Here is a 17,606-nt window from a genome sequence, read left to right on the forward strand (position 1 = left end):
GAAAGAAAGAAAGAAAGAAAGGAGAGAAAGAAAGAAAGAAAGGAGAGAAAGGAAAGAAAGGAAAGAAAGGAAAGAAAGAAAGAAAGAAAGAAAGAAAGAAAGAAAGAAAGAAAGAAAGAAAGAAAGAAAGGTTGGGGGAAGCAGCAAAGATGGCGGCGCATGTGTATATGTGTGTGTGGGGGGGGGATATATAGAAAGAAAGGGAAAGAAAGAGGAAGGTAGAGAGAGAAAAATAAAGAGAGGGAGAAAAAGAGAGGGGGTGAAAGAAGGAGAGGGAGGAAGGGATGGAGGAAGAGAGAGAAATAGAGAGAGTGAGAGCAGGAAGAGAGAAAGAGAGGGGGGGAGAAAGAAAGAAAGAAAGAAAGAGAAAGAAAGAAAGGAGAGAAAGAAAGAAAGATAGAAAGAAAGAAAGAAAGAAAGAAAGAAAGAAAGAAAGAAAGAAAGAAAGAAAGAAAGGAGAGAAAAGAAGGTTGGGGGAAGCAGCAAAGATGGCGGCGCATGTGTATATGTGTGTGTGGGGGGGGGATATATAGAAAGAAAGGGAAAGAAAGAGGAAGGTAGAGAGAGAAAAATAAAGAGAGGGGGTGAAAGAAAGAGAGGGAGGAAGGGATGGAGGAAGAGAGAGAAATAGAGAGAGTGAGAGAAGGAAGAGAGAGGGGGGGAGAAAGAAAGAAAGAAAGAAAGAAAGAAAGAAAGAGAAAGAAAGAAAGGAGAGAAAAGAAGGGCGGGGGAAGCAGCAAGGATGGTGGCGCACGTGTAACTTTTAACTTTAATTTTTAATTTGCAATTTTATTTTCAAACACAAAAATGCTCCGGCTCATCCAGTCACAGAATGCCTTGTGCTCACTGAAAAACCAAAAAAGCAGCCCAAAGCCCGGGACCCTTTCCTTGGAGCCCAGTAGCTGTACGCCAGGGCACCATCGCAAGAGCGAGCTTTGCAACCCTACATTTTTTTTGTAGGAGAGAAGGAAGAAAGGAAAGAAGGAGAGAAAGAAAGAAAGAAAGAAAGAAAGAAAGAAAGAAAGAAAAAAAGAAAGAAAGAAAGAAAGGAGAGAAAAGAAGGGTGGGGGAAGCAGCAAGGATGGTGGCGCACGTGTAACTTTTAACTTTAATTTTTAATTTGCAATTTTATTTTCAAACACAAAAAATGCTCCAACTCATCCAGTCACAGAATGCCTTGTGCTCACTGAAAAAAAGGCGTTCACTGAATGAAAAAAAAGAAGGAAAGGAAAGAAAGGAAAGAAAGAAAGAAAGAAAAGAAAGAAAGAAAGAAAGAAAGAAAGAAAGAAAGAAAGAAAGAAAGAAAGAAAGAAAGAAAGAAAGAAAGAAAGAAAGAAAGGAGAGAAAAGAAGGTTGGGGGAAGCAGCAAGGATGGCGGCGCACGTGTAACTTTTAACTTTAATTTTTAATTTGCAATTTTATTTTCAAACACAAAAATGCTCCAACTCATCCAGTCACAGAATGCCTTGTGCTCACTGAAAAACCAAAAAAGCAGCCCAAAGCCCGGGGACCCTTTCCTTGGAGCCCAGTAGCGGAACGCCAGGGCACCATCACAAGAGCGAGCTTTGCAACCCTACATTTTTTTTTTTGTAGGAGAGAAGGAAGAAAGGAAAGAAGGAGAGAAAGAAAGAAAGAAAGAAAGAAAGAAAGAAAGAAAGAAAGAAAGGATGGAGAGAAAGGAAGGAGAGAAAGAGAGAAAGGAAGGAAGAGGGAAAGAAGGAGGGAAACAGGAGAGACAGAGAGGGAAAGAAAGAAAGAAAGAAAGAAAGAAAAATAATTAATTTAGAAAAACAAAGAATAAAGAGGGGAGCACACCAGCCTCATAGTGTAGAAAGCCTTATTTAGTGAAGCCACAATAAAAGCAATGTTTATGGACTCACAAGTCAAGGGGGGCATGATCAATGTAACTACATGGAGACCGTCCCAGAGTCAGATGCCTCAGATCATCAGATTGCCGTGAGGGAAGCATGCACCACACTGCACCACACTGCACCAACTGTACCACACTGCACCACACTGCACCAACTGTACCACACTGCACCAACTGTACCACACTGCACCAACTGTACCACACTGCACAGGTATCCACTGGAGCTATAGCTATATATATTCTCAGGTCTGTGGAACACCCTACAAAAAACAATGGTGGTCAGTGGCAAACAAAAATGCCCCTTACATAGGAGGCAAGTGGAAAAAAATGCCCCCCCCCCCCCCCCCCGCAGGGTGTTTAGAATGCCAGCCTTACAGACAGGTTTGGGTTCTTGCAGATGGCTCTGCTCAGTGGCGTTGAGCCCAGAACTATGCAGGCACCATCAGTTGGAAGGTCAATCAGCCACAGGTCAAGGAACTCCTAGCAACCTCTGGAAGAATCCTTGGGTTCCATAGAAGCCTGATTGAGAAAGACTGGGCTAAGAGTGGCCATAAATTGAGGATTTGGTGCAAAATATACTTTTTTTCAAGGAATCCCAAGAAAATAAATATTTTCAGTTTTCTTTTTACAGTATTCCTGATCATGAAGCAAAGATGAATAGACGAGCGCTCTCCATGTCGGCCTTATAGGTGGCACTGAGAGACCTCCAGACAATGCTGTGAATATGTGTGTCAGGCAAAGGAAAGACCGTCCAAGGGCCAGGCTACTCTGGTATCTCTGAGGAAAATGAAGGGTCAGTTAGAAAATGTGACTGCAGACTGAGGGTAACAATGGGTTTCTAATTTAAATATCTGACCATACTTAGCAGTGACCTCCATTTGAAGGCTGAACTCCCATTTTTCATTTGTTACATTTCCTTTAAACATCAGCCAGAGTGTATCTGCATAGAGGACATGTTGCTCCGTGTTTCACACTAACCATTTTACTGCTGCCGCTTACACCATCCTTGGTAATTATTTCCTTCGACTTTATAGCTGTTATTTTTTTCCTTGGTTCATTTTTCCGTATTGTCTACTAGGACTTTCAATGGTACTCTCAGAATCCCTACCTGGACTTTCAATGGTACTCTCAGAATCCCTACCGGGACTTCCAATGGTACTTTCAGAATCCTTGCCAGTACATCCAATGGCACTCCCAGAATCCCTGCCAGGACTTCCAATGGTACTCTCAAAATCTCTGCGAAGACTTCCAATGGTACTCTCATAATCCCTGCCAGGACTTCCAATGGTACTCTCAGAATCCCTGCCAGGACTTCCAATGGTACTCTCAGAATCCCTGCCAGGACTTCCAATGGTACTCTCAGAATCCCTGCCAGGACTTCCAATGGTACTCTCAGAATCCCTGCAAAGACTTCCAATGGTACTCTCAGAATCCCTGCCAGGACTTCCAATGGTACTCTCAGAATCCCTGCAAAGACTTCCAATGGTACTCTCAGAATCCCTGCCAGGACTTCCAATGGTACTCTCAGAATCCCTGCGAAGACTTACAATGGTACTCTCAGAATCCCTGCCAGGACTTCCAATGATACTCTCAGAATCCCTGCCAGGACTTCCAATGGTACTCTCAGAATCCCTGCAAAGACTTCCAATGGTACTCTCAGAATCCCTGCCAGGACTTCCAATGGTACTCTCAGAATCCCTGCAAAGACTTCCAATGGTACTCTCAGAATCCCTGCCAGGACTTCCAATGGTACTCTCAGAATCCCTGCGAAGACTTACAATGGTACTCTCAGAATCCCTGCCAGGACTTCCAATGATACTCTCAGAATCCCTGTGAAGACTTCCAATGGTAGTCTCAGAATCCTTGCCAGGACTTCCAATGATACTCTCAGAATCCCTGTGAAGACTTCCAATGGTACTCTCAGAATCCCTGTGAAGACTTACAATGGTACTCTCAGAATCCCTGCCAGGACTTCCAATGATACTCTCAGAATCCCTGCCAGGACTTCCAATGGTACTCTCAGAATCCCTGCCAGGACTTCCAATGGTACTCCCAGAATCCCTGTGAAGACTTCCAATGGTAGTCTCAGAATCCCTGCCAGGACTTCCAATGATACTCTCAGAATCCCTGTGAAGACTTCCAATGGTACTCTCAGAATCCGTGCCAGGACTTCTAATTGTACTTTCAGAATCCCTGCCAGGACATCCAATGGTACTCTTAGAATCGCTTCCAGGACATCCAAATGGTACTCTCAGAATCCCTGCGAAGACTTCCAATGATACTCTCAGAATCCCTGTGAAGACTTCCAATGGTACTCCCATAATCCCTACCAGGACCTTTAATGGTATTCTCAGAATCTGGTATCTCTGAGGAAAATGAAGGGTCAGCCAGAAAGTGTGACTGCAGACTGAGGGTAACAATGGGTTTCTAATTGAAATATCTGACCATACTTAGCAGTGACCTCCGTTTGAAGGCTGAACTCCCATTTTTCATATTACATTCCCTTTATACATCAGCCAGAGTGTATTTGCATAGAGGACATGTTGCTCCGTGTTTCACACTAACCATTTTACTGCTGCCGCTTACACCAACCTTGGTAATTATTTCCTTCTACTTTATTGCTGTTATTTTTTTCCTCGGTTCACATTTTTCCCATTTGTTGCCTGCTGATCCTCCGAGGTCTCAGAGCTTTCTATCATTTTACAGTTTTGTAATCTTAGTGTTCACATTGTGGAAATTTTATTCCCTGACATAACTCTTCATGATAAAAGTCCTTAATTTGAATCCAATCATAGACACGATTTTGTGCGCAAACTTACTGCTTGCTTCTTGGAACTGCTGGCAGCGTAATGAAATTATAATGTTGGAAATATTAAGCACATTGTGACTTGTAGAAAAGGGATCTCAATTTTCATTAATTCAAACTAAAAATCCTCCTAAAGGCAAGTAATGCTGTTACGGTACTCTCAGAATCCCTGCCAGGACTTTCAAAGGAGCTCTCAGAATCCTTGCCAGGACTTCCAATGGTACTCTCAGAATCCCTGCCAGGATTTTCAAATGAGCTCTCAGAATCCCTGCCAGGACTTCCAATGGTACTCTCAGAATCCATGCCAGGACTTTCAATGGTACTCTCAGAATCCCTGCTAGGACTTTCAATGGTACTCTCAGAATCCCTGCCAGGATTTTCAAATGAGCTCTCAGAATCCCTGCCAGGACTTCCAATGGTACTCTCAGAATCCTTGCCAGGACATCCAATGGTACTCTCAGAATCCCTGCCAGGACTTCCAATGGTACTCCCAGAATCCCTGCCAGGACTTCCAATGGTACTCTCAGAATCCCTGCCAGGACTCTCAATGGTACTTTCAAAATCCTTGCTAGGACTTTCAATGGTACTTTCAGAATCCCTGCCAGGACTTCCAATGGTACTATCAGAATCCCTGCCAGGACTTTCAATGGTACTCTCTGCTAGGACTTTCAATGGTACTCTCAGAATCCCTGCCAGGACTTCCAAAGGAACTCTCAGAATCCCTGCCAGGACTTCCAAAGGAACTCTCAGAATCCCTGCGAAGACTTCCAATGGCACTCTCAGAATCCCTGCCAGGACTCTCAATGGTACTTTCAACATCCTTGCTAGGACTTTCAATGGTACTCTCAGAAACCCTACCTGGACTTCCAATGGTACTTTCAGAATCCTTGCCAGGACATCTAATGGTAGTCCCAGAATCCCTGCCAGGACTTCGAATGGTGCTCTCAGAATCGCTGCCAGGACATCCAAATGGTATTCTCGAAATCTCTGCTACGACTTTCAATGGTACTCTCAGAATCTCTGCCAGAACTTCCAGAGTTTCCGGTAGCAGAGCTGGTTTGTCCTCTGACAAGAAGAGTATTTAGGCTCCAGACTTTGACGTGGCTGGCGCTATGTCTTATCAGCTACCGGAGAACCAAAAAAGCAGAATGCTTGTCTGCCAGTTGCCTGTTTATTGCTGATCCTGTTTGACCTGACTATGCTCTCGCCTGCCTTGACCCCTGCCTGGACCTGACTACTCTCTCACCTGCCGGTTCCTTGACTCCTGCCTGGACCTGACTACTCTCTCACCTGCCGATTTCTTGACCCCTGTCTGGACCTGACTACTCTCTCACCTGCCGGTTCCTTGACCCCTGCCTGGACCTGACTACTCTGTCATCTACCAGTTCCTTGACCCCTGCCTAGACCTGACTACTCTCTTACCTGCTGGTTCCTTGACCCCTGCCTAGACCTGACTACTCTCTTACCTGCCGGTTCCTTGACCCCTGCCTGGACCTGACTACTCTCCTGCCTGCCGGTTCCTTGACCCCTGTCTGGACCTGACTACTCTCTCACCTGCCAGTTCCTTGACCCCTGCCTGGACCTGACTACTCTCTTGTCTGCAGCCTCATGAACAGTCCGCAGAAGACTCAAGAGGCATATGTAGAAAAAAAAGGAAATGAAAGCAATGAACTCAAAGCCTAAATGATCCTCCCCAGTTAGCACTGACCTGTGCATAGGATTGGTCTACCTGAACATCTACAGAAAAGAATCAAAGAATCAAGTTTACCAAAACCATTTAATATATGTGGTTGACCAGAAGAGGATTTTCTTTTTTATTTGGGTTTTTGCTCAGCAGTTTCACTCGAAGGGGCCTTCACAGGGGTTCCCGAGCCTGTACAATGTATTCCCTGGCATTCCCCCTCCCAGGCAGCCGTTTTTTGCCAACTCCCATTCGCTAAACTAGTGTGAACATCCCCCCTATACTCAAAGTACAGTCAACCATTCATGTCTATGATACTGAGCTTCAACGCATTTCACTCAGTTTAGAGCTTACGCAGAGACCAACGAGTAAGCTCTAATATGAGCGAAACGCGTTAGCCTCCCAGGACTAGCGGGAGGAACTGTCTGTAGTTTGGAGAGGCTAAATAAACAGGATTGAAGGTTTTTGTATGGTAAGTTGAGAGTTTGAGAAGTGGCCAGCGACCACTGGGAGCCTGCTCCGGGAAGTCGGGGTTCAGGGAGGAGCAGTGCCTGGAGTGGAGCTTGGTGTTTTGTTTCCCATTCATGTCTATGGGGGGCTGTAGACAGCAGCTGGACTTCCTGGGTGGGAGGGAACACTCTGGGATTTTTACATTGTATGGGATCAGGCGCCTCGTGTGCAAAAGCCCTAAATTAGTCTAGACCACGTGTGTCAATCGAAAGACCCGTGGGCCGAATGTGGCCCTCCAGGCCATTTCATGTGGCCCTTGCACCTCTCCTGCAGCTGAGACACCCCCCTCGTCTCCACCCCTACCTTGACTCAGCAATCGGCAGCAGGGAACAGGACAGAAATCCTCCTATAGATCCTGCACCTCTCTGTGTAGCTGCAGTGCCCCCTCATCTCTGCCTTCCCTAGTCGCAGCATTCAGCAGACTCCAGCCCTCCTCTGGTCCTCCTCCAGACCCTGCACTTTTTGCTTTCCAACTTCGCCCCCAGTTTCTTTCAGGCAGCACAAGGTAAAGGGGGTGCACTGTGATGTAAAGGAGGATAGGGAACTCTTGACTTCTCATGGATGGGGGGGGGGGGGGTGGTGCACTGTGATGTAAGGGAGGGTGGGGGACTCTTGACTTCTCATGGATGGGGGGGGGGTGCACTGTGATGTAAGGGAGGCTAGGGAACTCTTGACTTCTCATGGATGGGGGGAGGGGTGCACTGTGATGTAAGGGAGGGTGGGGACTCTTGCCTTCTCATGGTGGGGGTGCACTGTGATGTAAGGGAGTGTGGGGGACTCTTGACTTCTCATGGTGGTGGTGGAGGGGGGGTGCACTGTGATGTAAGGGAGGGTGGGGAACTCTTGACTTCTCATGGATGGGGGAGGGGGGGCACTGTGATGTAAGGGAGGGTGGGGGACTCTTGACTTCTCATGGTGAGGAGGGGGGCTGCACTGTGATGTAAGGGAGGGTGGGGGCTCTTGCTTTCTCATGGTGGGGAGTGCACTGTGATGTAAGGGAGGGTGGGGAACTCTTGACTTCTCATGGTGGTGGGGGGTGTACTGTGATGTAAGGGAGAATGGAGGACTCTTGACTTCTCATGGTGGGGGGGGGGGGGTGCACTGTGATGTAAGGGAGGGTATTGGACTCTTGACTTCTCATGGTGGTGGTGGTGGGGGGATGCACTGTGATGTAAGGGAGGGTATTGGACTCTTGACTTCTCATGGTGGTGGTGGTGGGGGGATGCACTGTGATGTAAGGGAGGGTAGGGGACTCTTGACTTCTCATGGTGGTGGTGGTGGGGGGATGCACTGTGATGTAAGGGAGGGTAGGGGACTCTTGACTTCTCATAGTGGTGGGAGGTGCACTGTGATGTAAGGGAGGGTGGCAGGGGTGGACTGACAACTCATGGGGCCCCCGGGCAATAGGGGATCATGGGGCCCCTGTGTCCTTGCCCAAACTCAAAAAAGCCTATAAAAAAGGTACCAGGGGCATCTCATGGGACCCCCTACTGACCCCGGGCCCTCGGGCAGTGCCCGAGTTTCCAAATGGTCAGTCCGTCCCTGGAGGGAGGGGAACTCTTGACTTCTCATGGTGGGGGGGGGTGCACTGTGATGTAAGGGAGGGTGGGGGACATGTACATGTAGGACACCCATCGTGATTTATTCATCCAAAGCAAATACACTTTTGCACATTGGTGGTGACAAGTATTGCAATCTTTCTCTCCCTTGCTCAGCTAATGTGACCCCAATGCTGACAGAGAGAGGCAGGGGAGGAGCAAACCAGGATGCTGTGCAGGCGCCCGACATCCTCCTTATCGACCGATGGTTGCTAGGACGCAGGCGGCTGGAACGTTGTAATGGTGGAACGATGTAATGGTGCACAACCAAAACTTGTGACTTTGTGTAAATAAAAGGCAAGATTCATCCACCCGCCTGTGGGATAGGTGCAGAGAGGTGTGGCGGGCAGTAAGTCCCAATTTCTCAACAGCAATGTATTGAAAAAGATTTTCGGCAAGTACAAACAGGTCCAGCGGCAAAGCTCACCCGTCCGGTGCCATTTATAACTACACAGTGGTGAGACAGGGGCCTGAAGACCCAAAAATGTTGACAGCATCTGCCAAGAAGAGCTGAATGCGGCCTGGCCATTCCAACCCAAGTGAGGTAGACATAGTCGCTGCTCTCTCCATACTCCTCTGAAACATTTCCCTATCTCTAAGGACTGTCTCTGACAGACGGGGGAACCTGTCCTTGAGCTAGCCACTTGCAATAAAACATGCCAAACCCAGGAGTCACAGTCTTAAATAGACTCTGCCTGACCCAAGATGGCCACCAGAGTCACATGGGGCAGGAGCACCCAATTGGTTACCGTGTGACCACGGAAATCAGAGAGGAACCCAAGTTCCTCTCAACTTTCTCCTTCATCTGCAGTCGAGCACCACCTGCAGTGGACAATATACACTTTTTGGGGCAATTTTTAGGCATTCTGGCTGAAAAAGTGTGAGTTATAGATAGGAAAAACCAAGTATTTGCATTGCGTCCACTTACTGGGTCATCCGGCAAAAGCTTTTTCGATGGAGGCCCTCCATCCGCTGGATGGAACATGCCCCTGTGTGACTGACGAAATAATAGAGGAACCAAAGTTCCTCTCAACTTTCTCCCACATCTGCAGTTGTGCACCACCTGCAGTAGACAATATACACTTTTTGGGGCAATTTTTAGGCATTTTGGTTGAAAAAGTCTGAGTTATAGATAGGAAAAACCAAGTATCTGCATTGCATCCACTTACTGGGTCATCCGGGCGAAGCTTTTTCGATCGAGGCCCTCCATCCTCTGGATGGAAAATGCCCCTGTGTGACTGATGAGATCAAAGAGGAACCCAAGTTCCTCTCAACTTTCTCCCCCATCTGCAGTCGAGCACCACCTGCAGTGGACAATATACACTTTTCGGGGCAATTTTTAGGCATTTTGGCTGAAAAAGGCTGAGATATAGATAGGAAAAACCAAGTATCTGCATTGCATCCACTTACTAGGTCATCCGGGCAAAGCTTTTTCGAAGGAGGCCCCCCATCCTTCGGATGGAACATGCCCCTGTGTGACTGACGAGATCATAGAGGAACCCAAGTTCCTCTCAACTTTCTCCTCCATCTGCAGTCAAGCACCACCTGCAGTGGACAATATACACTTTTTGGGGCAATTTTTAGGCATTTTGGTTGAAAAAGTCTGAGTTATAGATAGGAAAAACCAAGTATCTGCATTGCGTCTACTTACTGGGTCATCCGGGCAAAGCTTTTTTGAAGGAGGCCCTCCATCCTCTGGATGGAACATGCCGCTGTGTGACCGAGGAGATCATACAGGAACCCAAGTTCCTCTCAACTTTCTCCTCCATCTGCAGTCGAGCACCACCTGCAGTGGACAATATACACTTTTCGGGGCAATTTGTAGGCATTTTGGCTGAAAAAGGCTGAGATATACATAGGAAAAACCAAGTATCTGCATTGCGTCCACTTACTGGGTCATCCGGGCGAAGCTTTTTTGATCGAGGCCCTCCATCCTCTGGATGGAAAATGCCCCTGTGTGACTGATGAGATCATAGAGGAACCCAAGTTCCTCTCAACTTTCTCCCCCATCTGCAGTCGAGCACCACCTGCAGTGGACAATATACACTTTTCGGGGCAATTTGTAGGCATTTTGGCTGAAAAAGGCTGAGATATACATAGGAAAAACCAAGTATCTGCATTGCGTCCACTTACTAGGTCATCCGGCCGAATCTTTTTCGATGGAGGCCCTCCATCCTTTGGATGGAACATGCCCCTGTGTGACTGATGAGATCATAGAGGAACCCAAGTTCCTCTCAACTTTCTCCCCCATCTGCAGTCGAGCACCACCTGCAGTGGACAATATACACTTTTAGGGGCAATTTTTAGGCATTTTGGCTGAAAACGTCTGAGTTATAGATAGGAAAAACCAAGTATCTGCATTGCGTCCACTTACTGGGTCATCCGGGCAAAGCTTTTTTGAAGGAGGCCCTCCATCCTCTGGATGGAACATGCCGCTGTGTGACCGAGGAGATCATAGAGGAACCCAAGTTCCTCTCAACTTTCTCCTCCATCTGCAGTCGAGAACTACCTCCAGTGGACAATATACACTCTTCGGGGCAATTTTTAGGCATTTTGTTTGAAAAAGTCTGAGTTATAGATAGGAAAAACCAAGTATTTGCATTGCGTCCACTTACTGGGTCATCCGGCAAAAGCTTTTTCGATGGAGGCCCTCCATCCGCTGGATGGAACATGCCGCTGTGTGACCGAGGAGATCATAGAGGAACCCAAGTTCCTCTCAACTTTCTCCTCCATCTGCAGTCGAGAACTACCTCCAGTGGACAATATACACTCTTCGGGGCAATTTTTAGGCATTTTGGTTGAAAAAGTATGAGTTATAGATAGGAAAAACCAAGTATCTGCATTGCATCCACTTACTGGGTCATCCGGCAAAAGCTTTTTCGATGGAGGCCCTCCATCCGCTGGATGGAACATGCCGCTGTGTGACCGAGGAGATCATAGAGGAACCCAAGTTCCTCTCAACTTTCTCCTCCATCTGCAGTCGAGAACTACCTCCAGTGGACAATATACACTCTTCGGGGCAATTTTTAGGCATTTTGGTTGAAAAAGTATGAGTTATAGATAGGAAAAACCAAGTATCTGCATTGCATCCACTTACTGGGTCATCCGGCCGAAGCTTTTTCGAAGGAGGACCTCCATCCTCTGGATGTAACATGTAATAGAGTCGGACTTTGTTGGCGTGTTTCTTGCTCTGGGAAAAAAACAAAAAAAAAGAGTATTTTAGATGCACGAAAAACCTAAAAAGCAAAGCAAGAGCATAAAGCAACGTAAAGTCTGAGCTGTTCACGAGTTCATCAGCAGAAGGAACATCTGTTGGTGGGTTTCTCAAGGTTGCCTCGTCATCCAGGCAGTGCGGCTGATTAATCATGTCATGTCGTTCCTCCCCGAAACGACACGCCGGTGACACTTGCTATGTGGCGCTACAAGCGTTATGTTTTTTTTTTCTTTTTTTTTCTTTTTTTTTCCCAGGCCAGATGCAGGCAACGTGGGATAATGAACGATGATCGGTGAGTGGGAACATGAACCGGCGTGTGACTGGTGGCATGAGCACATGGAAGCTCGTCCTCGGCGCCGGCTCTACAAGTCTGATTAGTGCTTGCTGTGAGCGGCCCGCGAGCACAAGTGGCAGATATAAATAAATAAGCGCATGCAAATGCACTCGAAAAATGAGACGAGAGGCATGAAAGGAAGACGAAAATCAAAGGAGAAGAGGGGAGGATTCAAATGAAAGTCGATGAAGAGCAGCTGGGAGAAGACGACGTTGGAGGGGGGGGGGGGGGTGGAAAAGTCGATCCGCAGAGTGCTGCGAGTGCTAATATCACGTATTTATATCCGAACCATTTCTTACACGTGGGACTGTCAGGCCTCCTGTACGCATCAACTCACCTAGTCGTTCAACTCTCCTGACAGCAGAAAAATGCTAAACGCGGCAAAAAAACGCGTAAACCACGTTTAGCCGCGTTCAGCGCTTGGATGTTTATTCATTTGATTGGCCAGAGTATTTTCCATAGATGTGGATAAACGCCCAAGCGCTGAATGCGGCTAGCGTTTAGCTGTGTTTAGCTACGTTTGCACGCATTTTTGCAGCATTTAGCGTTTTTATGGCCAAAACGTTCCTCTCCTGAACGCGATTATTCTGCGTTCAGAAGAGGAACGTTTTGGCCAGAGTAATTTCCGACTTGGATATACGCCCAAGCAGTAAATGTGGCTAGCGTTTAGCCGCATTTAGCTACGTTTGCACGCGTTTTTGCAGCGTTTAGCGTTTTTGTGGCCAAAACGTTCCTCTCCTGAACGCGATTATTCTGCGTTCAGAAGAGGAACGTTTTGGCCAGAGTAATTTCCGACTTGGATATACGCCCAAGCAGTAAATGTGGCTAGCGTTTAGCCGCATTTAGCTACGTTTGCACGCGTTTTTGCAGCGTTTAGCGTTTTTGTGGCCAAAACGTTCCTCTCCTGAACGCGATTATTCTGCGTTCAGAAGAGGAACGTTTTGGCCAGAGTAATTTCCGACTTGGATATACGCCCAAGCAGTAAATGTGGCTAGCGTTTAGCCGCATTTAGCTATGTTTGCACGCGTTTTTGCAGGGTTTTTTTTACCAAAATGTTCCTCTCCTAAATGCGATTATTCTGTGTTCAGAAGAGGAATGTTTTGGCTGGAGTATTTTCCACAGACATGGATAAATGCCCAAGCACTGAATGCAGCTGGCGTTTAGCCGCGTTTGCACGCATTTTTGCAGGGTTTAGCATTTTTGTGGCCAAGACGTTCCTCTCCTGAGGAACGTTTAGCCGCGTTCAGCGCTTGGATGTTTATTCATTTGATTGGCCAGAGTATTTTCCATAGACGTGGATAAACGCCCAAGCGCTGAATGCAGCTGGCGTTTAGCCGCGTTTGCACGCATTTTTGCAGGGTTTAGCATTTTTGTGGCCAAGACGTTCCTCTCCTGAGGAACGTTTAGCCGCGTTCAGCGCTTGGATGTTTATTCATTTGATTGGCCAGAGTATTTTCCATAGATGTGGATAAACGCCCAAGCGCTGAATGCAGCTAGCGTTTAGCTACGTTTGCACGCATTTTTGCAGCGTTTAGCGTTTTTATGGCCAAAACGTTCCTCTCCTGAACACGATTATTCTGCGTTCAGAAGAGGAACATTTTGGCCAGAGTAATTTCCGACTTGGATATACGCCCAAGCAGTAAATGTGGCTAGCGTTTAGCCGCATTTAGCTACGTTTGCGCGCGTTTTTGCTGGGTTTTTTTTCACCAAAATGTTCCTCTCCTAAATGCGATTATTCTGTGTTCAGAAGAGGAATGTTTTGGCTGGAGTATTTTCCATAGACATGGATAAACGCCCAAGCAATGAATGTGGCTAGCATTTAGCCGCGCATTTTTGCAGCATTTAGCGTTTCTTTGGCCAAAAAGTTCCTCTCTTGAACGCAATTATTCTGTGTTCAGAAGAGGAACGTTTTGGCCAAAGTATTTTCCATTGACATGGATAAACGTTCGAGCACTGAATGCGGCTAGCGTTTAGCTGCGTTTAGCTACGTTTAGCTACGTTTGCACGCGTCTTTCAGATTTTTTTGGCCAAATTGTTCCTCTGCATTATTCTGCAGAAGAGGAACGTTTTGGCCAGAGTATGTGAGCACATGAGGTCTTCCACCCCGGTCACACTGATCCCGACTTTGAAATCGTTCGACTTACAGTGAAGTCGCACGATTTCATAGTCGGCTGAAACGCTGTTTTCAAGTGCGATTTTGTATGACATCTGACACAGACAACGATGCAAATCGCACCAAAAGTAGCGCAGGATCTACTGTAGGAATCGGTGCAGCTGCAACCAAGTTGTAACCGCATCAGTATGTTTGCCAACACAGACCTCTCTCCTACAGCTAGCTCTGATGATTGGTGGGTCCCGGCAAGGAATCACTGGAGGAGGTCAATGGCGGCGCGGGTGGGTGGGCACACGTGGGCGCCCCCTACCTGGAAAAGCAAAATCACGTACATATATGAGATTTTGCGCAGCCGGCCCACACTGCAGCAGTAAAGTACGCGGTTGGCAACTCAGTAAAACATACAGAAGTACAGAAAAGTCCTTTAAATGTCTCACAGCAAATCAATATTTATTCCCCTCCACTCAATGGAACTCCCTGATGAAAATTGGGGTCCAGTCGGGGGGAAGCCAAACGATGAATCATGATGCGTTTCCTGATTCACAAGCCCCACCCCCAAAAATGAAGAGAAATCCAAATCCAATCAATATTTGGTGTCACCGCCCTTTGCCTTCTTGCACCCAGTGAAGGAACTCGGCAGGTAGGTTGTTTGAGGACTAATAGAGGCCATAAACGGGTCGCAAACCGGCCGTTTTTTTATTTAAAAAAACCCAGAAAAATCGGTTGTTCGATTGCCCGACGTTACCACCAACGGTAAAAAAAATCAACCGATTTTCGTCCCATTTACGGCCGGCATTTAATGACTTCTGTCCCTGCAGAGAGCCCCGCTATTATATTTTATATGAAAAGTCTTGCGGTTGCAACAAATGTATCCATTTCAGATACAGACGTTTTTATTCGGATACAAATAGATACATTTGTTGCAACCGCAAGACTTTTCATATAAAATATAATAGCGGACTGGAATTCTTCTTTTTCTTCTTATTTTCTTCTTATTATTATTATTATTATTATTTTTCTTCTTCTTCTTTTTCTTCTCCTTTTTTTCTTCATCTTGCAGGTCATGGCTCATGCGCAGATTTTTTATCGGTAAATCATTGCTGGGAAAATCGAGCGATCGTCAAAATCGACCGCGAATTTTCCAACTTTACCGATAAAAAAAATGCCAAAACCCTGAAAAATGGCCAACCAATTAAAACCCACTAACGGTGCGGAAATCGGCTGATTTTTGACCTGTCTATGGCCTGCATAAGCCCAGATCTTTTGTGGATGTCGGCTGCCTCCAATCCTTCTTTCTCTTCATGTCATCCCAGACTCCATGATGGTGAGATCGGGGCTCTGTGGGGGCCAAACCATGACTTCCAGGACTCCTTGTTCTGCTTCACCCTGAAGATAGTTCCTAATGACATTGGCTGTATGTTTGGGTTGGTTGTCCTGCTGCAGAATACATTTGGGGCCAATTACACGCCTACCTAAAGGTGTGGCATGATGGAGAAGTATCTGTCTGTATTTCTCAGCATTGAGGACACCATTGATCCTGACCAAATCTCCAACTCCATTTGCAGAAATGCAGCCCCAAACTTGAAAGGAACCTCCACCATGTTTCACAGTTGGCTGCAGACACACACCAGCCCTTCAGAGAACAAAATACCTCCTGCTACAGCCAAATACTTCACATTTTGACTCATCAGTTTGGAGCACCTGCTGACATTTTTCTGCTCCCCAGGTCCTATGTTTTCCTGCATGTTGAGTCGCTTAGCCTTGTTTCCATGTCGGAGGTTGATGGCTTTTTGGCCGCAATTCTTCCATGAAGACCACTTCTGGCCAGACCCTACTCTGGACAGTAGATGGGTGTACCCGGGTCCCACTGGTTTCTGCCAGTTCTGTGCTGATGGCACTGCTGGACATCTTCTGATGTGGATGGGAAGTAAGCATGATGTGTCTTCATCTGCTGCATTAAGTTTCTATGGCTGAGCACTGCATCTACGCTCCTCAACATTGTGCGACCACTGCGTCTACGGTCCTCAACATTGTGCGACCACTGCGTCTACGGTCCTCAACATTGTGCGACCACTGCGTCTACGGTCCTCAACATTGTGCGACCACTGCGTCTACGGTCCTCAACATTGTGCGACCACTGCGTCTACAGTCCTCAACATTGTGCGACCACTGCGTCTACGGTCCTCAAAGTTACCCAACAACAGTGTCTACACTCCCCAATGTTACCTGACCACTGCGTCTACGGTCCTCAACATTGTGCGACCACTGCGTCTACGGTCCTCAACATTGTGCGACCACTGCGTCTACGGTCCTCAACATTGTGCGACCACTGCGTCTACAGTCCTCAACATTGTGCGACCACTGCGTCTACGGTCCTCAAAGTTACCCAACAACAGTGTCTACACTCCCCAATGTTACCTGACCACTTCGTCTACGCTCCTCAATGTTGCCCGACCGCTGCATCTACACTCCTCAATGTTGCCTGACCACTACGTGTACGCTCCTCAATATTCTCTGACCACTGCAATGTTGCCTGACCGCTGCATCTACACTCCTCAATGTTGCCTGACCACTGCGTCTCACTCCCCAACCTTACCCGACCACTGCGTATACACTCCTCACCATTAACCGACCACTGCGTGTACGCTCCTCAACATTCCCCAACCACTGTGTCTACACTCCTCAACATTAACTGACCACTGCGTCTACACTCCTCAACATTCCCCAACCACTGTGTCTACAATCCTCAACATTACCAGACCACTGCGTCTACAATCCTCAACGTTACCCGACCACTGTGCCTACAATCCTCAACGTTACCCGACCACTGTGTCTACAATCCTCAACGTTACCCGACCACTGTGCCTACAATCCTCAACGTTACCCGACCACTGTGTCTACAATCCTCAACGTTACCCAACCACTGTGTCTACAATCCTCAACGTTACCCGACCACTGCGTCTACAATCCTCAACGTTACCCGACCACTGTTCCTACAATCCTCAATGTTACCCAACCACTGTGTCTACAATCCTCAACGTTACCCGACCACTGTTCCTACAATCCTCAATGTTACCCAACCACTGTGGCTACAATCCTCAACGTTACCCGACCACTGTTCCTACAATCCTCAATGTTACCCAACCACTGCGTCTACAATCCTCAACGTTACCCAACCACTATGTCTACAATCCTCAACATTATCAGACCACTGCGTCTGCAATCCTCAACGTTACCCGACCACTGCGTCTACAATTCTCAACGTTACCCGACCACTGCATCTACAATCCTCAACGTTACCCAACCACTGCGTCTACAATCCTCAACATTACCAGACCACTGCGTCTACAATCCTCAACGTTACCCGACCACTGTGTCTACAATCCTCATCATTACCAGACCACTGCGTCTATGCTCCTCAACGTTACCCAACCACTGCGTCTACAATCCTCAACGTTACCCGACCACTGCGTCTACAAT

At 47.1% G+C, this 17,606-nt stretch overlaps 1 protein-coding gene across 1 annotated transcript in view; it reads right to left on the reverse strand.

Annotated features, from left to right (window-relative positions):
• The window catches only part of ZMAT4 (zinc finger matrin-type 4), a 589,057-nt gene that overhangs the window by 557,585 nt on the left and 13,866 nt on the right, over positions 1-17,606 (reverse strand). Inside the window, exon 2 of the mRNA XM_089657134.1 lies at positions 11,563-11,655. Within this exon, the coding sequence (XP_089513260.1) occupies positions 11,563-11,655 (93 nt within the window). The remainder of the gene's footprint in view (positions 1-11,562; positions 11,656-17,606) is intronic.

The sequence above is a fragment of the Staurois parvus genome, unplaced genomic scaffold, assembly GCF_062004578.1.
Source record: "Staurois parvus isolate SC_StPar_1 unplaced genomic scaffold, SC_StPar_1.0 ptg000966l, whole genome shotgun sequence".
Lineage (NCBI taxonomy): Eukaryota > Metazoa > Chordata > Amphibia > Anura > Ranidae > Staurois > Staurois parvus.